This window comes from Rhinoderma darwinii, chromosome 3, assembly GCF_050947455.1.
Source record: "Rhinoderma darwinii isolate aRhiDar2 chromosome 3, aRhiDar2.hap1, whole genome shotgun sequence".
Taxonomy (NCBI): Eukaryota; Metazoa; Chordata; class Amphibia; order Anura; family Rhinodermatidae; genus Rhinoderma; species Rhinoderma darwinii.
Genome location: NC_134689.1, coordinates 232,358,481 through 232,384,363, shown reverse-complemented (window position 1 = coordinate 232,384,363; position 25,883 = coordinate 232,358,481). Strand labels below are relative to the sequence as shown.

The 25,883-nt window shown below is 40.9% G+C and overlaps 1 protein-coding gene across 3 annotated transcripts in view; it reads left to right on the top strand.

Moving 5' to 3' along the window:
• Positions 1–1,309, top strand: part of CHCHD3 (coiled-coil-helix-coiled-coil-helix domain containing 3) — a 209,727-nt gene extending 208,418 nt beyond the window's left edge. For all 3 annotated transcript variants that reach the window (XM_075855097.1, XM_075855096.1, XM_075855095.1), the window contains one exon: positions 936–1,309. Coding sequence is in view for 2 of the 3 variants with exons in the window: in XM_075855096.1 (XP_075711211.1) it covers positions 936–959 (24 nt within the window). In the remaining variant the exon portion in view is untranslated. The remainder of the gene's footprint in view (positions 1–935) is intronic.
• Positions 1,310–25,883: the final 24,574 nt, after the last annotated feature.

The window sequence follows — 25,883 nt, the reverse complement described above, 5'->3', positions numbered from 1 at the left end:
CCACTTTGGTAATGTTGCGAGATTTGGTACATTAAAAGCAAATCACCATTGATGTGAATGACACGGTTTAGAATTATTGTGTCCGAGACTTCCAGTAATGGAAATTTATGAGTGTTGCAGAAGGACTTTGGGCAACTTGTAGTTTTGCATCAAAAGCTCATAGTTTCCACCTCCATGTGATCTGTTGACGTGTCTTTGGAATATTAATTTTGGGTACATCTTAAGTCCTTTAAATTCAATCCTTTTGAAATCCGTATTAAACAGCCCCCCCCCCCCCCCCCCCCCTGTAGTTCCACGCAAGTAATATACTGTTATTATCAGACTACATATTTATTTCTCCAGTAAGGGTATGTGCACACACACTAATTACGTCCGTAATTGACGGACGTATTTCGGCCGCAAGTACCGGACCGGACTCAGTGCAGGGAGCCGGGCTCCTAGCATCATACTTATGTACGATGCTAAGAGTCCCTGCCTCGCTGCAGGACAACTGTCCCGTACTGTAATCATGTTTTCAGTACGGGACAGTTGTCCTGCAGCGAGGCAGGGACTCCTAGCATCGTACATAAGTATGATGCTAGGAGCCCGGCTCCCTGCACTGTGTTCGGTCCGGTACTTGCGGCCGAAATACGTCCGTCAAATACGGACGTAATTAGTGTGTGTGCACATACCCTTATAGTGAAACTGCCTACAGTTTCCAGTCAGTGGACTATGGGCTGGTTTATGAGAGAATTTCTTTAGTTATCCTGCCATACTTCAGCTCCACTACGAAGAACTACAGTTCTGTAATAGATATTTTTAGGATTTATTTTTTTCTATTCTTAGTAATATCTCAGAATGAATTTAATTTTGATAATTGTATAAAGTGTTTGCTTCTCAACTATGTAACTACAAGCGATTTATTTCTCCTAACTAACTACTTTTCCCCTCCACAGAGCATGCTTGGAAAAGGTGGGTAGAACCCCTTTCCTTCAAACTACTCCAACTGCAATTGGTGTAAGAGCATCAGAACGCGATTTAATATGAAGAGAAAATCAGACTTTTCCTAACCCGCTCAGCAATAGAAGAGTCTCTCCCATCACATTTGTTTAGTAGATAATCTTCACGCAGGACACTACTATACTTTTCTTCATTTTATATACCGTCTCAAAGTTCCTGGCTGTTGGATTGTTTTTTCTTCACATAAAAAATGTATGGTCAAGTTGACATTTATTCACCGATTTCTTTAAATTGTGTTTCTGATGACTCTATAATATGGTTGCAATTTATTAAATAAAAAATACCTGTTGTACTGGACACTCGCCTATTAGCATCCGAGTCCTCACCTCTATTTTATGTCTGGATTCCTAATAAAGTATAATTTATATATATTTTCCAAATTATGTTTTGAGGCACCTTTTATATATATATATATATATATATATATATATATATATATATATATATATATATATTCAGAAATCGCACTATATCTTCACTTTCAATTACCAAAAGAAACTGAAATATAGTAACATCTGCTGCATTCACTTATACTGCATTTAAATCTATTGCAATTGCACCTAGTCTGACTGTCCGTTATTCTGTTGCATCGAAAAACCGAAACAAACAGAGTTGAAGAGTTTGAGCCACCACAGACATTTATGGGGGGCTCTCAGAGGAGGCATGTATCTCCCGGACAAGGGTCCCTGAACCCCCGTACAACCTGGCGAGGCGGCCGCTTTATCCAGGCGGAGCATAGGTCACAACAGCACAGGTATCCGGAAACATTCAATCTCGCTGTCCTATGAGAGTTACGTAAACCGTGTAGCTCAGCGTAGCTTGGCTGTTCTGGATTGCCGTCCTGTTGTGCACCTTTTGCCAATGGCCGCCTCAACAGGGTTCGTGGGCTCCAATTCAGGAGATAGGTTCGGTTCCCAGAGGTGAGACCCGCATCGATCAGACATTTATGCCATATCCTATGGATATGCCATAGATGTCTGTGGTGACACAACCCCTTTAAGAGAGTCATTGTATTGGATACATGGTTACAATTATTTTTTTTTTCCCTTGGTTAATGGGCCAGTTAATTTCCTGTTTTCTGCTGCATGTTTATATGCATGGAAGGTGACTGCACTGATAAGGCATGCATTACTTGCCATGGAGTGAAACATACGTATATATTTTGTTTACAAAAGTCAGAGCGATGCATTTTTAAAATCCATGGGGTATAATAGTTGTCTACATTAACAAGCCGATATAAGCAGGAGTGGATATCCATATTTGCGGGATTTGGGGCCCTGAGCTTGTGCATGTCAAAAGACCAGTTGATTTTAACTTACTATTACTGATGCTTAGCATTTCACCATCTCAGTTATGTGGACTTGCCGCCCAACGGTCATGTCTACTCAGTTGGTTAGCTATGCCATATGTACGATTGTATATCTCGGTCTGTATGGTAGTATGGAAAGGGCATACAGGCTCTGTGTGCACAGCTTGGCTGTGTGCACGAGCCCTTACTAATTGTAACATTTAGATATGGGCTGTTGTACTATAAGAGAAATACAGACCAGTAGAATTCAAAGCCTACACGACCTGCTGCCACCTTCCATCTGCCCGACTAGGAGATTGTCGGCCCGTTCGCAGATGTGGCATTCCCTTGCCAAGGTGACTCCGCAGCTCCAGTCGCTGGATTGAGTCCTGGCTGGGCTTTTGACGTCATCATGTAGAGACTTTACGGCCGAGTTCCCACGGGTCGGATACGCTGCGTAAAAACTGTGCAGTGTATCCGAACTGGAACCGCAGCACCTTCCGTCCGATAAAACGCACAACATTGTGGAATTTCTGCTGCGGAATGCAGAGCTGGGAGGAAAAAAAAAGTCCATGCTTACCCCTCCCTCTTCTCTGTGTGTATTCCGGCTATCTGTGATGACATTGCAGGCTGTCACGTTGGGTACGTGGACCCACTGGACCATACCACCTTGACGGTATGGCAGCTGGCCAACAGGACACAGGTCACTGTCTATAGTTCGTATAGTGTACCTGTGGTAGCTCAGACAGTAGCAAGACTGGATCGGCTGGGACTAGGCAGCAGCCAGGTATGGTGTAGCAGGAAAGGTATCCTTAGCTTCAGCACCTCCAGGTTATCCGGCACTAACCCACAAGGGATCCCCCTTTACTTGCATGTAGTCAGTCCTGCGCTGCAGCACAACCCCAGTTCTAAAATGTTTCCACGTTGACACACTTCCATTTCAGATGTGCTATAGTATTAAGCATCACAGCTCTGATGGTGTCGCCTAACTATTAATCTTCACTTACCGGGAACCAGCATCCAGGTACATTCTTGGGCAAATAGTTGAGTAGAGGGCATCACGTTTACTGCTGTTTATCTCCAATTTATGTTCATGTTTCAATGGCCCTATTACAAGACCAATTTGTCTCTTAGATTTTCGTAAATATACTAGATTTGAAAAAATTGGTAGTTTAACAAATTTGAAAACTTTTTTTACCAGTTATATTAAATATAGGTTTTACTAATCTTAAATATTACCTTGAATGTCCTGTTTTGGAGTCATTTAGGTTATAAACAAAGGAGAGCATTTTTTTCTACTAAGAACTACTGATGTCATCATTGTCTGCATTCTAAATTTATAAAATACATAAAAGCATCCTCTACTATAGTACCTGGCGTGTATGTTTGTTTCCTGGTGTTGCAATGCTCTTGACATTTCTGGTAAGGACAGCTAAGCTTTATTGCCTGTCTTTGTGGTTATTATATGGCCCTTTTCTTTGGTCATTTCTAGCTCTTCTATTATATTTTGTGGTTCTTGCTTACTAAAATACTGTTATCTTTTCCTCAAAATCAATAACTGCCTCCTGTATAGTTTATTGATGGTATTAAGATAAATGGTCCAAAACTGAGTTATGTTCTTTGCAGTTTTATGCCCTCCACACAAATGAAATTCAATTTACAATTTTTGTGCTTCTATTGTTTTTAAGGGTTATGAACATAGCATATAATCATTAAGAATATTATCATCTTCTCAATGTTATTAGGTTAATTCCAGGTTCTTGACCGTGAAGATCAGCCAATGTAAGATTTATTAAATACTAGCAAGATTAACCGGCATCGCACGGTGCTATTTTGTTTGTGTGGCTAAAAACTTTGTTTGTAAACCTTTTACTACAAAATACCGAATTTTTTATTCTAAAAGATTACTTAATTATACAGAAAACCTGAAATTATTAAACAGTTCAACAATTTTGATAATTGTGTAACATTCCTTATGAAAAGGCACAAAACATTCTAATTTTTTTGAAACCTAAGACCGCACTCCTGGGTAGACTACATTTGCTGTCTTGTTCTCCGGGGCAAGTATGTTAAGGTTTCTGCCTGAGCTGACTCTAGAGCAAGCAACATATAGTTGTCCGTGAAAGAAGCATGGTTGTTCCAAGTTGACACCAGCAATTTTCAAGGGACTCTACTTGTGAATTGTCATCGCAAAAGAGACTGACAGGAAACTGTAATCTCTTAAAATGCAATGGGGAATGCTTGTCATCGTGGATTCCTGGGGGAATAAAGACATCTTCATTCTGAGAATAGCCAATCAGTATTGTAGCCTCAATCACATGAGGCATGCATTGTTTGACACAGTCGGGTTACATTGCAAAGTCACGGTGCATCTAAATTTCTCAACCGTATTATTGGAGCTCCAACTTTCAGTTCTAAGTTATGTGGCGGCATTCCAGTCTGTTCCAAGGAATTCAAAAACTCAACAGGGTATTCTACGCTATCCTCAACATTGATAGTGGTGTCAACAGCAGTGTATGTGAACATTTGTCCTGATATCTCTCAAAATTTGAGTATTGATCGCGTTCATTGCATTGTTCCTGGGAGCCAAAATTGCTCGTTGGCAAAGCCAAGGATAGTAAACGTCCCTCCCTCATGCAAATATCTGAACAATGCCAGGAAATATGTTGTTCTTTAAGTCAGCAAGTGATGGAACAACATTCCAGAATTACACAGGAAAAGACACATTTCCACTTGGCCTCTTCCAAGCTGTAGCAGCATCTGCAAAAATTGCCGTGCAGAATCATCGCCAGAAGTCCGTGCACGCATGTTTGTACTGAGTGTAAGCCTCTTAACAAAATGCCAAAGTGGTGAAGCTTTCAGGCAAGCATTCAGCTCATCAGGTACCGTGGCTTTTTCCACGATCTGCAACGTCTGCCTAAAGTCCCCAGCCAGTAAGAGCAATACTCCTCATCGGTCTCCAATCTTGTCTGAAGTTTTGAAGTGTTTTGTTGACCGCTTCTAAGCCATGCGTGTGTACCATGGTGCATCCATCCCAGACAATAAATTTGCTCGGTCTGAGAATATCACCTATGCCTGATTGATGCATTCAAATTGCAAATAGGTGCTTCCTCCCTTGTCAGATCAAGTGGTAACTTGAAAGCCGAGTGAGCAGTTCTGCCACCATTCACTAGAGTTGCAGCTATGTCAGATGAAGCAGTTGCAAGAGCAATTTCACTGGCACTTCGCATATTGGCCGGTTAATCAGACGTTAATCCTGTTACTCCAGGAGCATCCAGGAAGTTTGATGCCTCCGGTGTTGCTTTGAATATCTTGAAGTGTTTCATAAACTTTCTTTTGTTCTGGCACATTGTCAAGCTTCGGCTCATTTGCAGCAACACATTGTCTCGGTTGAGATCATAAGTTGTTTCTCTGATAAACTCATGGCTCACTTGTTGATAACCATGGCGTTGTGATTGCAAATCAAACTTTGACAAACATAAACCAGTCATTTGCACTAATGATTGAATTTTCCTGGTTTGGCCGTGTCTATTCCTTGAGCCACAATAAGATGTGCGAGTGTGGCAATCCTCGCTTTTGCCATTCTATCATGTAACACCAACACTGGGGTTCTCCAAAAATACAACCCTATGTGGGAAAGTCCATTAGCTTGGTCACTTTTAGCTTAAAGATTCGTTCAACCAAGTCATGTCGCACAATGTTGCCCTGGCTGGGGAATTGCATGATCTTAATTTCCGACCAATCTGGATTGCACGTGAAAGTAAGGCAGGCTCGGCTGGGACCAGGCGGCAGGTAGACGTCAGGCGTGGAGCAGCAGAACAGGCGTGGAGATGAAGCACAACACGACAACTGCTCAGCACGGCAGTAGACCAGGATTGTACAGATAGCATGGGAAACAGGATGCCAATACGGGGAACACTGGGAAGCTGGAAAACACTTAGGAGACCTTTCGCAAGACAGACTAAGGGAAACAACAACACTCAGGCATAGAAGCAGGGGGCTGGACCCCTCTTATAGTCCAGGGTACTCACGGGTCAAAGTTTATCACAAGTTCTGGTGCGCACGCAGCCCCTTTAGGAGTGGGCATGAGCGCGCGCGCGCATCCTACAGGATCCGGCTGAGGTGAGTTGCCGCGAGCGCTGGCGTTTCCTGAGGAGGTTGGGGTCATGGCTTAACGACTCGCGGCTGTCAGGGGAGGTTGGAGCGGACGGCCCGCAGCCACGGACATTACACCGGATATGTTTCAGAAGCCCGGCCGAGTATGTGGATGAACCATCGAGTAAAATTCTGGTAGAACAGGTAAATCTGGTATTTTTACCTTTCCGCCAGAGCAGCACATTCCTGGTCATTCACTTTGTACTTAAGTGCCCTACAGTGTTCACATTGTGTCTCCATTTGGCCAATCAGAAGCATGGAGCTTGACCGTATTGGAATTTTGAATTGTAAAGGAAAGCAGCATTACGCAGATCAGCCTAGGAAGTAGCTTGTCGATTAGCAGATCACACCTGGTCAGCCTGGAGACGGGCTTGGGTCTGCTGGGGAGTCTCTGCTGCTCGTCTGTCTCACTGAAACTGCAGTCGTGCCTCAATTTGCTGGGGAGTTTCAGTAGCTCGCTGTTGACTGGCTGCATGACTGGCATGAAAAAGTTTCAGTTTATGAGAATTCTCAAATCCAGTACATGTACAGTCCATTCACGGTGAGTAGAGGAAAATGGCTGGGTTGTTATGGAAACCTGGTTTAAACCAAAATGGCTGCATAGTTTAAAAAACCTGGTCTAAAACGGTGTGTATGAGTGAGGCTAAGAATGAAGGACCTGCGAGCTTCTATTGGCTAATATGGGTCATATGATGTGATATGGAGAAAGGCCCTTGTGGAAGCCAGTGGTGCCATATTTGCCTTTGTGAATATGTCGAGAACGATAGATTCTAAAGAGCTAAAACCTAAATGCCAAATTTGGTGTAGGTTTGGCCATGCATAAAGAACAGACAACTGAAATTTAATTTATATATACAGGGTGGGCCATTTATATGGATACACCTAAATAAAATGGGAATGGTTGGTGATATTAACTTCCTGTTTGTGGCACATTAGTATATGGGAGGGGGAAACTTTTCAAGCTGGATGTTGACCATGGCGGCCATTTTGAAGTCGGCCATTTTGTATCGAACTTTAGTTTTTTCAATGGGAAGAGGGTCATGTGACACATCAAACTTATCGAGAATTTCACAAGAAAAACAATGGTGTGCTTGGTTTTAACGTTACTTTATTCTTTCATGAGTTATTTACAAGTTTCTGACCACTTATAAAATGTGTTCAAAGTGCTGCCCATTGTGTTGGATTGTCAATGCAACCCTCTTCTCCCACTCTTCACACACTGATAGCAACACCGCAGAAGAAATGCCTCCAGATCTGACCCCCTTAGACTTTTATCTTTGGGGTCATCTGAAGGCAATTGTCTATGCTGTGAAGATACGAGATGTGCAGCAACTGAAACTATGGATACTGGAAGCCTGTGATAGCAACACCGCAGAAGAAATGCTATCAGTGTGTGAAGAGTGGGAGAAGAGGGTTGCATTGACAATCCAACACAATGGGCAGCACTTTGAACACATTTTATAAGTGGTCAGAAACTTGTAAATAACTCATGAAAGAATAAAGTAACATTACAACCAAGCACACCATTGTTTTTCTTGTGAAATTCTCGATAAGTTTGATGTGTCACATGACCCTCTTCCCATTGAAAAAACTAAAGTTGGATACAAAATGGCCGACTTCAAAATGGCCGCCATGGTCCACACCCAGCTTGAAAAGTTTCCCCCCTCCCATATACTAATGTGCCACAAACAGGAAGTTAATATCACCAACCATTCCCATTTTATTTAGGTGTATCCATATAAATGGCCCACCCTGTATATATAAAACTGGACTGTTATATATAATATTTAAATAGCATCCTGTATTTGCCTCACTTTATTTATATGCATTTTTGCAAGTATTTTTTGCATTTTTTTTATTTTATTTCTCCAGTTTACCACTCTGCACAGTTTCCAAACTGTATTGGTGTGCTGGACAGGAAACACATTAGTGTGAAGAAGCCGCCTCACTCAGGGTCCCTATATTTAAATTTCAAGCAGTATTTCTCGGTGGTGCTGTTGGCCTTGACTGACCGCGACTACCCGTTTGTAATAGTAGATATAGTGGCCTATGGGAGTACTTCAGATGCTGGCATCTTCAGGACTTCCGGAATGGGTGAACGGCTTTACTCCAACCAGCTTGCCCTTCCAGAACAGATACAACTGCCTGGATCTTCTGGACATCCAGCGCCATTCGTCACTGTGGCAGATTAAGCATTTGGACTTTTCCCCACATGGTTTGGATGAAAGAAGGCATGTTTTTAACTACCAGCTCCCCCCTGAGAGACGGTATTTGGTGTTTGCTTTTGAGATTTTGAACACTGAGCAGCACGTGGCGAGTCTTCCAAACCCCTCTTCAAATGGAATCGGAGAACGTGATGCTGGTTATCCAAGCCAGTGTAATCCTACACAACTTTATCCGGATTCATGAGTCTGCGCTTTACAGTAACCTGGAGCAGTTTGTGGTGACTTCTACCATCCCTGTGGACAACACACTGCATGGAAGACCTGTAGCAGCTGGACTATCAATCCAGGAATTTTATACGAACTACTTTGTGTCCTCTGCTGGGGCAGTTCCTTGGTAGATGGATGCATTTCACAGTCGTAGATAGTTAGATCTGTACGGTTGTCATTCCTTTGTTGGTTCTGGAATGTTGCTTTTCTTAGCTAGTTAGTTGTTCCTGGTTTTAGTTATTAGTTAAGGACTCGCAGAAGAATGAGGACCCTTGACTTTTTTTTAATCTTATTTTATTTTTATCCTTTTTTGAAAAGCTATTGTGTGCAGTAATACAAACCAATACCTCATCATACGTGTGCATTATATTAGACGTTTAGTGAAGATGTGATCTAATAAAATTTTAAGAAATTGCAAACACACAAAAAATGTAAAGGTATTTAAAGGGGGAAGGAAAGGGTTGGGGGATTTATTGAATAAAAAAAATGTTTTCTCTTTTTTTTTTTTCATGGTGTTTTTTTTGTGCGTTTTTTTTTTTATTTTCTTTTTTTTAATTTTATATCTCACTCTATCTCCAACCTTCTACATGTTTGGCCCCAGGATGGTTTTCTCAACTCCAAATATACAACTTACCCCATAAAGAACAACTCACTATACCATAGAAATGGTTAACATAATTGCTTGGAACATCAGGGGAATGGGGGACAGAATAAAGAGGTGTGCAGTCTTTGATACAATCAATCGCCATCTTCCAGCAATAATCTGTTTGACAAAAACACATCTGATAGGAGAAACGATAGATCGAGCTAGAAGAAAATGGGCAGGCCAAGAATACCATGCGGTTTATACAACTTATTCTAGGGGATTCAGTATATACATACGTAATCAGATTCAATTTGATCTCATTGTATAAAAAATGGATGAGGGCAGGTTTATTATACTCCATGGTATACTAGAGGGTGGCATTTGTATATATTCCACCCCCCTATATTCATGAAGTTTTAAGCCAAGTACTATTATTTCTTAATACAATTGACAAAGGACGGGTTTTGATCATTGGGGACTATAACTCCGTTATAGAAGAAAAACTGGATAGGATTAATGGAATAGAAAGCAATGTTACAGATTCAGTTAGAGTATCCCAGCTTGCCGGGCTCTGTCGTGAAACTGGACTTGTAGACATCTGGACAAGTATATATGGACCTAGACAAGCCTTCTCGTGCTATAGTACAACATATAAATCTATGTCCCATATAGACATGGTCTTATCGAATCTAGAGCTTGTTCGGAACGTAGCCAGAATGGATTACGAAATGAATGGAATCTCTGACCACGCTTTGGTCAAATTAGAATTTAATTATATAAGAAAGTTCCAGACAACCAAAGGTGGCATTAAAATAAATCCACATTGGCTCACACTTATAGATAAACAGGGAAAGATAGGAAAATAAATACATTTTCTATGGGAGATAAACTTCAAATCTACACATGTACATTTTGTTTGGGATGCGTTGAAAGCCTCTCTAAGGGGACTTCTCTTTGGGGGAAATTCACTCTACCCGTAAATCCTTCTTACGACAGGAAACAACTTAGAATGAAGGTTGACTGTGCTGAGAGGGATCTTTTCGTGGCGAGTGACACACGTAATAGAGAACTACTCTTTAGAGCACAAAAGGATATGGGCCGTTTTTTGCTGGAAAAAACACAACAGAAATTGGTCTTTTCTGGCCAGAATTATTTTTGCGAATCTGGGAAGCCTGGTAGACTACTAACACAGATCATTGCCAATCAAAAGACGTCTAGTATTGTCTCATGTGTTAAGAGACGGCAGGGAGGTCTTTCTCGTGACCCGGAAGAAATAATGGGAGAATTCTTTGACTTCTACTCAGATATATATAAAGAGGAGACAGGAGTCAGTGACATGGAGCTGAACTCCTTCTTAGATAGAATAAAATGTTCTACTTTGACAGAAGAACAGAGGAAAATGTTGGGAGCTCCCATTACAGTGGAGGACTTTAGGGAAGCAGTAAAATCATTCTCAGGCAATACATCTCCAGGATCTGATGGGCTCCCATTCTAAATATATAGAAAATATGATATGGAGCTACTCCCCTTATTAGTGGAAACCATCAATGGGTCAGATAGAGATAAGGGACTCCCGTCATCAATGTCTGAGGCTATTATAACGGTTATATTGAAAAAGGCCAATCTCACGCCTTAACACGGACGTAAAGATATACGCTAAGGCATTGGCAATGAGACTGGCCAAAGTAATTTCATCAATAATACATCCTGACCAGAGTGGGTTTGTTCCAGGAAGAAACGTCAATGATAACCTTGGTAGATTGTTCGGTAATATGCAGCTAGGGGATGGGAGGACCCGCTCCATCCTGTCTCTTGATGGCACTAAGGCATTTGACAGGGTGGAGTGGGGATAGCTATGGAAAGTGATGGACAGGTTCGGCCTGGGTCAGGAATTTGTTGGATATGTAAGAAAAATGTATGTCAATCCTAGTGCTAGAGTTAGAATAAATAGGGAGCTTACCACTTTTTTTTTTCTCTCCCGTGGCACTCGACAAAGATGTCCCCTCTCCGCTATTTTTTATAGAGCCCCCTAGAATTTTTTTTGAGAACAGCAGCGAAGTAATGACGATATAGAGGGCTTCGGCAGCGGAGGAAGGGGAGATAAAATCCTGCTCTACTCTTACGACCTATTACTGTGTCTGAATAATTCAGAAAATACTGTGCCTAGGACCATCTATGAAATGAAGATGATCTGGTTTAAATATTAATTGGAGTAAATCTACGTTACTCCCCTTGGATAATTTTGAACTACCTCATAGCAAATTGAAAGTTTTGCAGCCAACAGATAACTTTGAATACTTAGGTATAAAAATCAATGCAGACATTGGGAAATTCATCCCGCTTAATGTCATGCCTCTCCTGGCCAGAATTCGTTCTAAAATCTCCATTTGGATTAAGCTACCTTTGTCTAAAGCAGACAGGGTAGCACTAGTTAAAATTATTGTACAACCACAATTACTGTATGTTCTGGATTCTAGCCCAGTTTGGATTAATAAAAACCTATTTAAACTAATAGAAATTATAATAAACTATCTAATTTGGGGTAAGAAGAAGGTAAGACTCAAGCAAACATTCCTATGTAGACCACTGAGAGAGGGTGGTATGGCAATTCCCTTCTTCTTTGGGTACTACATAGCATTTCAGCTTAAGCCTCTAATGAGATGGTATGAGGTTAGCACTCAAAGGAGGTTGGTGAGCGAAAACGAAGATCAAATAAGTAACATATATGAGCTATTTGAATCAGGGCAACTAAGAGCAGGTATTAATAAGAGTCGACCGATAAATAAACTTTTGACGGAAAGCTGGGTAGCATGGAAAAAATCTTAAAACCATTTATTCAGTAAAAGAAACGTACAGATATCGCTATGCAACACGCAGTAAGTAAAACTAGAAATAAAGAAATATTTCTTATACAAAGTCACAAGGGAATGGAAGGGCTTATTCATAACACTTTAGGTAAAAAGACTGCCTCATCACTATATAAAATTATCAACGGTGCACTATCTAGAAGTATATCACCTCCGAGTCGAGAAAAATGGGTCAGAGACTTGGGACCAATTGAGCACGATCAGTGGTTAAACTGCTATAGCAATGTCAAGAACGTATCTGTCTCTATGAATCGTAAATTTATACAAATTAATATTCTGAATAGACTGTATTATTCCCCTGCCCTAATATCCAAATTCGATAACAAAAACCGCTCTAACAGCCATAGGTGCCAACACCTGATATACTCTGCTATAAAAAAAAAAATTGGGATCATTTCTTTGAGGAAATTGGAAACCATGTTGGTAGAAATATCCCTAAATCCTCGATTCTCGCTATTCTTAATTGCACATCAAAGTTGAAGGAAAGCAACTATAGCTGGAGACAAACTATCCTTCTCACTAGATTACTACACTTAGCTGGAGTGCTTATAGCTAGGAAGTGGGGAGTCACCCTACCCCTCACAGTCCAGGAGTGGAGAAATCTCATGAGTAAAATAAATGAATTAAGCCGATTTTTTAAAAATCTGACGTGTCACTTTATATGGTAATAACTGTAGAATGCTTTTACCTATACAAACTATTCGGATATTGTTTTCTCGTGACATATTGTACTTTGTGTTAGTGAAATAATTTGGTCGATAAATTCCATATTTATTTGTGAAAAACACAAATTTAGAGAAAATTTGCGCTTTTCTAAATTTAAATGGATCTGCTTGTAAAATCAATAGTAACTATTTTGTGTGGTATTACTATTTCACATATTCCATATGTGTACTTTGTTTGCATTGTTTTTTGAACGTTCTTTTCTCTTTCTCTGGGTTTAGAACTTTAGCAGCAATTTCTCACATGTTCAAGACAATTTAAAAATCTCCCACATGTGGCCCTAGTGTGCTTATGGACTGGAACACGGGCCTCCGAAGAAAATGAAGCATCTAGGAGATTTCGATGCCTTTTTATTAGAATATATTTTAGGCACCATGCCAGGTTTGAAGAGGTCTTGTGGGGCCAAAACAGTGGAAACACGCACAAAAAGACACCATTTGGCAAACTACACCCCTCAAGGAATTTATCAAGGGGATAGTGAGCATTTTGACCCCACAGGTTTTCTCCTGAATTTAGTGGAATGAGGCCATGAAAATTAATAAAATATAGAAATGTTCAATCTTTACAAGGCATAAAGGACAAAAACACCCCAACATTTGAAAAGCAATTTCTCCCAATTACAGCAATACTCCATATGTGGTAATAAACTGCTGTTTGGATGCACGGCAGAGCTCAGAAGGGAAGGAGCAGCATTTGGCGCTCAAGTTTTGCTGCAATGGTCTTCGAGTGCCATGTCACATTTACAAAGCCCCTGTGGGACCAAAACAGTGGAAAACTCCCAAAAGTGATCCCATTTTGGAAACTACACCCCTGAAGGAATTTATCTAGGGGTATAGGGAGCATTTTGACCCCACAGGTTTTTTGCAGAATTTAGTGGAATTAGGCCATGAAATTGAATAGCTAAATTTTCTCCGATTTAAAACGTGGACATTTTAAATTGTTACAAGGAATAACGGAGAAAAACACCCCAACATTTGAAAAGCAATTACTCCCGATTACGGCAATACCACGTAAGTGGTCAAAAACTGCAGTTTGGACACACTACAGGGCTCAAAAGGGATGGAGCTCAAATTTCGCTGGAATGGTTTTTGGGTGCCATGTCACATTTCAAAAGCCCTTACGGGGCCAAAACCGTAGGAGCCCCCCAAAAGTGACCCCATTTTGGAAACTACACACCTTAAGGAATCTATATAGGGGTATAGTGAACATTTAAACCCCACAAGTCTTTTGCAGAGTTTATTGGAATTGGGCCGTAAAAATTAATATCAACGTTTTATGTAATCTGTGTGGAGTACATCAGGGTATATGTATGCTGGACGGAGTACATCAGGGTATATGTAAGCTGTGAGGAGTGCATCAGTATATGTAAGCTGTGAGGCATACGTCAGAGTATATGTAAGCTGTGAGGAGTTCATCAGGGTATATATGAAAGCTGGGCGGAGTACATCAGGGTATATGTAAACCGGGCGGAGTGCATCGGTATATGTAAGAGAAGCGGAGTACATCAGGGTATAATAGGATTATGTAAATGAGGAATAAAATGAATAATCCATAGATTGGTGTGGTACACTTTGAACGAATCCTTTATGCACAGGCCGGGTTTCTGGGGTATTGTACAAAATATATGCTCTCCAGTATTGCCTAATTTTTTACTTCGCCAGCCCTATAAACAGCACAAGGCCCTAAAGTTTCCTCATCTACGGGGTCCACCTGTAGGGTCTAGCAAATGACGATGTGGGGTTTTTAGTGAAAAACTACTGGACCTGAAAAAATTAGTCTGGGCCGTCATTTAGCATCATTGCGTTTTGAGAGTTATAACGTATTATTCTTCCGTTGACGGAGCTGTGTGAGGGCTTGGTTTTTGGAACAAGTTGTAATTTTTATTGGTTCCATTTTAGGGTACATGCAATTTTTTTATCACTATTTATTCTATTTTTTGGAAGACGAGGAATCCAAAAAACAGCAATTCTAGCACGGTTTTGTTTTTCTTTTGTTACAGTGTTCACCGTGCAGTATAAACATGTTAACTTTATTCTGTGGGTCAATACGATTACAGCAACACCAAATTGACGTAGTTTTTTTTGAAGTTTTACTACTTTCCCACAATAAAAATACTCTTTTCTAAAAAAAAAAAAAAATCCTGTTTTAGTGTCGCTATTTTCTGACCGCCATAGATTTTTTAATTTTTCTGTTGATATCGCTGTGGGAGGTCTTGTTTTTTGCGTGACAAACTTTTAGTTTTTGTGGGTATATTTTGAAGTGCTTGCGACTTTTTGATCACTTTTTATTAATTTTTTTTCTGAGACAAGGTGACCAAAAAAAGAAATCCTGTCCTTTTTTTTTTTTTTTTTTTTGTATTAAATTTTTTTACGGTGTTCACCGTGCGGTAAAAATAACGTGATATTTTTATAGTTTAGGACGTTCCGAACGCGGCGATACCGATTTATGTATAGTTTTTTTAATTTGTAATGTTGCTTTTCATTTATAAAGGACTTGATTTTATTGTTTTTATTACCTAAAACTTTTTATTTAAACAGGTTTGCTTTTTTTTGTTTTGTTTTTTACACTTGCCTGGGGACTTGAAGATCTGATCTTCTGGTCCCCAGTACAATACACTGCACTACTTCAAGAGGCTCTGTCACCAGATTTTGCAACCCCTATCTGCTATTGCAGCAGATAGGCGCTGCAATGTAGATTACAGTAACGTTTTTATTTGTAAAAAACGAGCATTTTTGGCCAAGTTATGGCCATTTTTGTATTTATGCAAATGAGGCTTGCAAAAGTACAACTGGGCGTGTTGAAAAGTAAAAGTACAACTGGGCGTGTATTATGTGCGTACATCGGGGCGTTTTTACTACTTTTACTAGCTGGGCGTTCTGATGAGAAGTATCATCCACTTCTCTTCAGAACGCCCAGCTTCTGGCAGTGCAGATCTGTGACGTCACTCACAGGTCCTGCATCGTGTCAGCCACATCGGCACCAGAGGCTACAGTTGATTCTGCAGCAGCATCAGCGTTTGCAGGTAAGTAGCTACATCGATTTACCTGCAAACGCCGATGCTGCTGCAGAATCATCTGTAGCCTCTGGTGCCGATGTGTCCTCGCTCGTCTGACACGATGCAGGACCTGGGGAAGTGACGTCACAGCGTGATCTCTCGAGAACACGGCTGTGTCTGCATTGCCAGAAGCTGGGCGTTCTGAAGAAAAGTGGATGATACTTCTCGTCGGAAAGCCCAGCTAGTAAAAGTAGTAAACACGCCCCGATGTACGCACATAATACACGCCCAGTTGTACTTTTACTTTTCAACACGCCCAGTTGTACTTTTGCAAGCCTCATTTGCATAAATACAAAAATGGTCATAACTTGGCCAAAAATGCTAGTTTTTAAAAAATAAAAACGTTACTGTAATCTACATTGCAGCGCCTATCTGCTGCAATAGCAGATAGGGGTTGCAAAATCTGGTGACAGAGCCTCTATAAGTAGTGCAGTGTATTGTAACTGTCATTTGTCATCTGACAGTTAAGCCTGTTAGGTCCTTCCTTACCTGGCCACCAGGAAGCCGTTGCTAGGCATCCTGGTTGCCATTGCAACCATTGGTACCCACGGTCTCTCGTGGGGGGGGTACAGATGGAGCCCCCTCCCTCTGTTAACCACTTCAATGCGGCGGACGTCATTGACCGCCGCATTGAAGGGGTTAAACGGCGGCGATGGGCGGTAACTGCCCTGGATGTATATTACAGCTGACCTCCTCTGAAGATTAAGCATGCACAGCTCCTGTGCCCGCTTCATCATCATGACGGGTCTGGTACGTCCGATTGCGGTAAGTTACTTGTTATGCCGACGTACCAGACCCGTCATTTTGCGGGAAGGGGTTTACAAAAAAAATTTTTGATAAAAAAATATGAAGATATATACATAAATAAAACTAAATTTTAGATTACAGCTCAAAAAGTTCAGCAGCATGTACAAAAACCTGACCTTGAGTCGAGCGTGAGTAGGTATTAAACAGCCCACCAGTGTGAGGGGGTCTGGCACATGGGCCTATCCTGGGAGTACAGGGGCTGGAAAGGGTGGTAGTAATCCCTGTAAGGTGGCCTGGCTGGTGGTGGAGTTGTGAGGGGGGGATGGTGTTTGCACACCCAGCCTGCTCCAATGGAACTCTATGGCATTATAGCTTTCTATCGGGGTCCTGGAGGTATTTCCCTCCAGTCCTGCTCAAATTATGGCTGACTCACACCTGAGCTGCTGGTCCCAGGGCACCTGTCTCAAGTGCATTGCCACTGTATGGCCAAATGTGTCCTCTACAGTCTCTTCAGTTCTTCGAGACAGGTGGGCCAGCACTTGTGCATCTATCATGGCCCTGGTGTCCTCCTGTTCCCGGCCACACTTGCACTCTTTTGCTCTTGAAGGTTGAGGGTCAGCTGGCCCTTCTGGGTACCATGTCACCACCTGTTGCGCAGTTTGGGAGGGTCCGGCAGCTGGAGTCTATTTGGGTCTCATCTGTGTCCTCATCTGGTAGACTTTCTCTAGTTCTAGGATTGAAAACAGATGTGTAAACTATGCCCTACTTCCTGCCAAAAATGCTATCTAGACCTTGCTACACACCTACCTACACACAGTTATCTGTGCGACATCGCTTAGGCCCCTGTGTCCACATGAGCCCCAGATACACACCTAGCAACATACGTACATTTGTGCGACTGAAGGAAGTATGCTATGTCGCACAGGTATAAGTGGAACATAGCATAGCCCCGTGTTTCAGAAAGAAAAAGAAATTAAAAAAATGTATAAAAATATGGATTATATACCTACGGCCGAATAGCCATTATATCACTTAAGAAGCGGAGTTGTTCCATGTAGATGTATGGCTTTTCCTTTAGCCGTACATCCCAGCTGCGGCACTTGGAGATAAGCTCCCCTCTATATTGGTCCCGGCAATTATTCCAGCATCACTTCGCATCAGTGCCTCTAGAAAAAATTCCCCAAAAAGTTATTTGTATTAAAAATCAATAAAAAATTAATTATGGGATCGGTCAAGGTAAAACGTTTTTGGGTGAGGTGCCAACTTGCAGCATTTTGTCTGCTACTTTCTTGTGCCCGTTTCCCTCTCCTCTGGTTGCAGCCCCTTAACCACCTCAGTCCAGGCCCTGTCCTTTAAAATGGTGTCCTTGTATTGCTCAAGGCCCTTGACCCATATCACAGCAGTTTATATGGCATGAATTAGCTGTTCCACTTGAGCTTTTGTCATAGCCATGTTATCTACTATCCAGTGATGCTTTCTGTCTGGCCTACACCTTGGAGAATCACCTACCGTCGCATAGCAACGCTTCCGCAATTACGGATCACTGCGGATGCAATTTTCCTCGTCCATGCCGTGATTACAGACAGGAATAGGACATGTTTTATATTTTGCGGATGATTTCTATGGCACGGACACACATCCGTAAATATACGAAAAAGTGTCAGTGGCCAATAGAAATGAATGGGTGGCCAATTTCATCCGTAATTACAGATGAAAACTACGGTCGTTTGCATGGGGCCTTAAGTATGTCAGAATTGCTGCTTCCTTACTATGGAAACCGACTACAAACACTGTGTAGTCTGACCTTGCAGGCATGTGTTTACGTCGTCTGTCCCATCTCTTTACTAAAGGCCTTTTTACACCAGCCGATAAGCGGCCGATGCAGCGAGCGCCGATCAACGAGATATCGTTGATCGGCGCTCTTTTGCTCCTGTCACAAGGAGCTATGTATAGGGACGAGCGGTCGTTACTCAGATCGCTCGTCCCCATACATTATTATTATCTCGGCAGTGCATCTCCCCGTTTACACAGGAAGGGGTGCTGCCGACAACGATATTTTACTTTTTTAAAACGATACGACCAGCAGATGATCGAGTGTTTGCTCGTTCATCTGCTGATCGTTCCCCTGTTCACACAGGGAAATTATGGACAAGGAGCGTTCTATGAGCTCTCGTCTGCCCGGATAATCGTCCTGTGTAAAACCCCCTTTACCCACAGCTATTATCTGTCCATTGTCAGTCTATCAATCCAGTCAGTATGCCATATAAATCTATTGTTTGAAATCCCCTTTAGGGTGTTCTCATATCACTCATTTGTAAAGGTAGATTTTGATAAAAGAAGTGTCTGAAGTGTCTTGACAGTGAATAGACATCGCTTCCAGCCAGGATGTAAGCTGTCATTTACAGTCTGATCTCCCGAGATTACGCTTGCTGTGCTGTAAATCCCACACAAACGTTACCGAAGTGTCTGGATTGTGAATAGACATCCTGTCCTGGCTGGAGGCAATGTCTATTCACTCTCAACACACTTCAGTAACGTTAATGTATGAGTAAGTAACAGCACATCGTGATCTAGCAAGATCACGATGTGCTGAATAAATGAATGGATAGAAGTGTATGACGCTGATTGGTCAGCGCCATACACTTCTCTCCACAACGCCCATTTAGACAACTGGATGTGTTTTTACTTTTTGACCATTAAGAAGATCATTAGCATAAATCTAAAATAGGTCATAACTCCATCAAAATTGATAGTTTTTCTAAATAAAAAAACACTGTTGTAATCTAAATTACAGCGCCGATCACATTATGTAGAAGATAGGCCACTTATAATGTGCTGATAGAGCCTCTTTAAGGTCAGCCTTATTTTGGTCCTTAGTATGCAATCAAATAAACAGTTCAGATTTCTGTAAGGACTTTTTTTTATTCTTTACCATAACTGGAATCAAGTGTTAAAAAGTACATTATGTACATGGCATTTTTAATTTCCCTACATGCTGATCTTCTGAAAGGCTATAAAAATGATGTACTGGTGATAAAAAGTCAAGTGCTTGGTTCACTTACAGGAAATTTATGAGGAGAGGGCGAGGAATAAGTATTGTTTGCATTTGACTGTCATCTAGTCTTGACGCTCTCATTGACCTCTTCATAATTCAGAGGAACAGAGCGGAGTAGTGGCAGAGAGATGGGAAATGGCCATTGAAGCTACTTATCAAATTCAATATCCCAGTAAAGGAAAAATGGGACATTTATAAAAGTTATGCTGTAAATGAATTCTGATAAGGATATAATCACGTTCACAAGGACCTATAACTCTTTTATCTGAAGTTCGGTTTAACCTTCACAAGACTTGAAAGGAGGATGAAAAAGAACATAAACTTCATTCTACATCTCCTGCACTTTTAAAAATTAGTGAAATCAAAACTCCTGAGAACTACAGGGTGGGCCATTTATATGGATACACCTAAATAAAATGGGAATGGTTGGTGATATTAACTTCCTGTTTGTGGCACATTAGTATATGGGAGGGGGGAAACTTTTCAAGCTGGGTGTTGACCATGGTGGCCATTTTGAAGTCAGCCATTTTGTATCCAACTTTAGTTTTTTCAATGGGAAGAGGGTCATGTGACACATCAAACTTATCAAGAATTTCACAAGAAAAACAATGGTGTGCTTGGTTTTAACGTTACTTTATTCTTTCATGAGTAATTTATGTCATTATGGGTGTCAGGTCCGAGCATTCCAAGATGAACAGTTTCCTGGAAAGTGGATTGGTCGTCGTGGGCAAGTTGAATGGCCCCCTAGGTCTCCCGATCTGACCCCCTTAGACTTTTATCTTTGGGGTAATCTGAAGGCAATTGTCTATGCTGTGAAGATACGAGATGTGCAGCAACTGAAACTACGGATACTGGAAGCCTGTGCTAGCCTTTCTTCTGCGGTGTTGCTATCAGTGTGTGAAGAGTGGGAGAAGAGGGTTGCATTGACAATCCACTTATAAAAGGTGTTCAAAGTGCTGCCCATTGTGTTGGTCAGAAACTTGTAAATAACTCATGAAAGAAAAAAGTAACGTTAAAACCAAGCATCATTGTTTTTCTTGTGAAATTCTCGATAAGTTTGATGTGTCACATGACCCTCTTCCCATTGAAAAAACTAAAGTTGGATACAAAATGGCCAACTTCAAAATGGCCACCATGGTCAACACCCAGCTTGAAAAGTTTCCCCCCTCCCATATACTAATGTGCCACAAACAGGAAGTTAATATCACCAACCATTCCCATTTTATTTAGGTGTATCCATATAAATGACCCACCCTGTATATCAATGTTTCCTCTACGCTTAATCAATCATCTTCAACATGGGGCAAAAAATGTTTAAGGTTTTTCTTTTATCGTTTCTTCTTCACCTGTTAAATGGGTTGAATTAATTTGCTGCAATTTGAAAATGATTCCATGGACAAGGGTATTGCTGCTTTCCTAAAGAAAATAAATTAATATTTAGAGCCAGAAACTGTTTATGGAGGATCCCATGAGAATCCCATTAGATGTTTGTGATTTTACTATTTACATATCATAACTCTCGATATAATAAGATTTTCAGAGGTGCTACCCAAGATTGACCATGGCCTTCATCTAGTAGTCATTGGAAGAGCTGCAAACTGTGCATATTTCTTCCCAACTGGCTCAGGTGACCTCAACAATTCCTCTGCTTTGTTTTTGCAAATTGCAGACACTTTTTTTAAACAGCTCATGCATTTAATAAAGTCAGGTGTCTTGCATACATTACAGTGTATTACACCTCCCTATAGTATATGAACAGTGAATAGCATCAACATTCCAATAATCTTTTTAAAAGTTTAACAGTCAATGCGCTTGCTGGCAACATATTTTAACCCCTTAATAACCGGGCCTGAAAATGTCTTAATGACCAGCTACATTTTTCAGTTTTTTACCTCTCTGCATTTCAGCAGCGTAGCTTTATTTTTTCATTGAGGTGGCCGTATGAGATCTTGTTTTATGCAGGAGAAATTATTATTATTTTTTTCATAGTTTGGAGGCTGAAAAAATTTATTTTTATGTCGTGAATATAAGAAAAAGCTATTCTCTGAATCGTTTCTCTTGTTTATTTTTTATCCCGTTCACGTTTCACGCTAAATAACCCATTAGATTAATTCCGTTTTTTATGGTCTTTTAGGCACATAAGTGTAGTTTTTTTTTTTGTTTTTATTTATGTGTAGGGGCAATAAAATATATTTTATGCAAAAGAATGACTTATTTTGTGTTACTTTTTTTTAATCCCATTAATGGATAACTTTATTTAAACTTAATTTTTTACTTGTAATGTATTAGCATACTCCTGTATACTAATACGTTACACTGTGTCACTATGACACAGGCTGCTGTTAGGGCAGCACATAGTGTTCCCGAACAGCAGGCTTACTGAACAGACAGCCCTGGAGTCCTTTGTAGGAGTTCCCTTTGATCTTGCCATGGTCATGGACTGCGGCAATCGAAGGGTTAAACAGCTAACGACCGCCCCCAGCCGTATTCAGCAGGCTGCTCTAATATCAGGAGCTGTTAGGTACAGCCCCTGCTTAGAGGATGGGCGCTCACAGGAGTGCTCATCAGCCTCTTCTATAGCGACGGCAAAAAGATGTCGCTGTAGACTAAGGACATGCACCGCGTGCCGACAAAAGATGGTGGGCGGTCATTAAAGAGTTAATTTTAATTTTTATGCGTACAGTAAAAAAAAGTGAAAATGTAAAGGGGTATTTCCATCTTGAGCATTTATGGCATTCACCCGGGATGTTCCATAAATGTCTCAGATGTAGGTTCCACACCTGTTCTTCCAGTAGGTGATGGGACCCACACCTGTCAGTTATGCATTTATAGCATATCCACAAGATGCCCCAAAATAATCTTGAAGAAATATTCATATCAATCAGATGTGGACCAATTTTGGTTGTATTATTTGGACAGTAGCATTTTATATTTCCGTTGTCACTTTATTAATTTTTAAAGTACTGTAGAATAAAAGAAAAAGTTTTAAGAGACTAGCCGTGTGAACGAGCCAGAGGCAGGAATTAGCATGTCCATTATAAAAGTGGAATATAGATATCAACATATACATTTTACTGCTGAAGGATAAACTTGTGACCTGCAAAAATTGAATGACTGACTGCAGACACAGGAAACATTAGCAACAGGATTAAGAAAGGGAAGGTTGAGTCAAGATTAACCTTGACCACTTATGTGTTTTTCTGCCAGTGAAAAGTAAATTAAACGGTCAATTGCTGAATTGCTTCCTGGATCAATTCTAGACACCATATTTAGCTTCCAAGTGTCTACCTTTTAGGAAGTTAAAATGAACAATATAGTGAAGTTTTTAGAAAAAATTGTGTGAGATATTTATAGAGTCCAGGTTTTTTTGTTCTCCATTGTGTTTAAAGAAAAATTTATGAGCGCAGGTATTAAAAAAAACATTTAGCAAAAAAAATGGACATTTCATATGGAGTTTCAAGAATCAAAATACAAAAGTATTAGGTCTGTACCTGTAAAGATTTTGGATGAGCACTCCTCCTATCTAGCAATGGTGTTTTAATTGGTGATGAATATAGATGTACCTTCCTAGGTATGTAGACAGTACTACATTGTAAAGTCATGAAAAATGAATCCACCCTGGATTTCAACAGATTTTTGAAGGTCTTGTTGTTATCACCTGAAACCCTCAGCGGCTGGAAGCTGAATTGGGTCCCGATTCAAGTTTTTGCTGTTGGGTGCCATGTTTACGTGTTATGCCACTTTAACCAGACCCAATCTCTTTAGGATCTATAATGGTGAAGGAAGAGGCAGTAGAACTAGGAAAGGCTTGAATATAATGGGTCGACTACACGTTCTCTGTAGAAGGCAGAGATGGGAGCCAATGCAAAACAAAGTGTCATGGCGCTGTCCTGGCATTCCTGCCACTTCTTTGTAGATATCAGCAGTTAGATCCCCATCGATTGGACATTGTTGGCATATCCTAGCAATATGTTATTAATGTATATCCTAAGACAATGGAAAAGTCTCTCCTAAACTTCTAAGCCATCCTTCCAGTACTGTTGTGTTTTTTGCTGAGGACTCAAACAGGCTGGGAAGATGCTCCTTATAGGTAAATCCTCCTTATGTTCCCTCTGTACCATGTGGCTGTTCTATGATTCTGTGTGCAGATTACTGCTATGGAAGTGGCATAGATATTTTTTTCACACTGCATAGAAAAGTTTAAATTTAGAGTAACAAATATCTGATTTCCATTTCAAACTACGAAAGCTATATAGTTCACATAATAACTTTAAAATGGAGAACATGATGTTAGGAAGCTGTTCAAAATTAAAAGCTTTTGATAATGGGAAAGGGAAGAGGGGAATAGATGTGTGATTTTATAAAGAATAACAAATAAAATAAAAAATCTTTATTAAATAAGCTTGTAAGTAATTAAAATATCCAAAGTTGGTGTAATATAGCGAGTGCAGTTGACCCCTAATTCTGCACAAACATGGAGGACAGGAATCAGTCCATATAAACTATTAACACTCTGCAATTGAAAACCCAAACGAGACAGAATACTGCAGAATTCCTTAGATAACTATATACTCTTGGTCCCCAAGTCACTTTATTGTTCAATAACCCAACCTGAGGCACATCAAACCAGAAGGGCCATGTTTGAATTCAAGGTTTGAACTAGTAAGCCTACTTACTGTCACGTTGGGTGCGTGGACCCACTGGGCCGTACCGCCTTAACGGTATGGTAGCTGGCCAACAGGACACAGGTCAAAGTCTATAGATCAAATAGGTGTACCTGTGGCAACTTCGGACAGCAGCAAGACAGGCTCGGATGGAAGTTTGGCAGCAGGCAGACATCAGGCGTGGTGTAACAGGACAAGTGTAGCACAGCGCAGCTCAACTCCAACTCCAGACGGCACTTGGTTCTGGATAGCACGGGACACAGAATACAGGAAACAGGACTGGGAACACTGGGAACTAGGAAACACTAAGGGACCATTTGCAGAGACAAACATAGGTAAATGACAACAACGCTCAGGGAATGCAGGAAGGGGCTGGTCCCTTCTTATAGTCCAGGGTGCTCATGGGCTAATTGGGTACTTTAACTCAGGTGCGTGCGCTTGCTCTTTAAGAGAGGGCACTAGAGTGCGCGCACACCCTTTGGGACCCTGCTGAGTGAAGCGGAAGTGAGCGTTGGCATCTCCTGAGGAGGAGATGGGGACCAGCGATCACTGATCCATGGCTGCGGCCGTCAGGAGGTAAGTAAACCTGGTGACTCGCGGCCATGGGCTTTACACTTACCACATATGTGTAGTCAACTATATATAGCCCCTAGACTGAGCACATAGTATATGTCAATATGGTATGTATGCACAGTGCCCCTAATTGCTAGAGAGTGACTCCATAGCTGATGAGCAACAATATTTGATGGACTAGGTAGTATTACTGCCCTGGTTACCACTGCCAAATATGGGGCTTATAGGGTATAAAAATTAGCTCAGTGATGCAGCTATGACAAAATTATTTATGAAATCTATCATAAATCCCCAGTATCTTATCCACCGGAGAAAGTGTTGTAAACGTGGAACATTCTTTGCATGTAAGGAAATAATGTTTACATGGACTATGTATTTATCTTATACCTATTGGTTTCATAACTTCTAATAATTAATCCATATAATGTACCGGAACTCTCCACAACATGGCAAAGATTAACAACACACTCAAAGCAGGTCCCTATTTGAAGTGAACTGACAATTTTATACTTAGTGTAGGGGCCAACATGAAAGTCCTAAAGAAACCTAAAGACCTCACAGTTATTCTGCCAGCAATAATTGAATGTAAAATAATATAATGAAGCTGTGGATTTGCCCCCCACAGTCAGCAGTTATAGTAACTTTATGAGATGATTCACCGCCATGAAGTGCATCTGGGGGTACATTGTCTAGTCTCTCTAGTCATGTCTGGGTGCAGATGCCATTATGAATGCTTTTG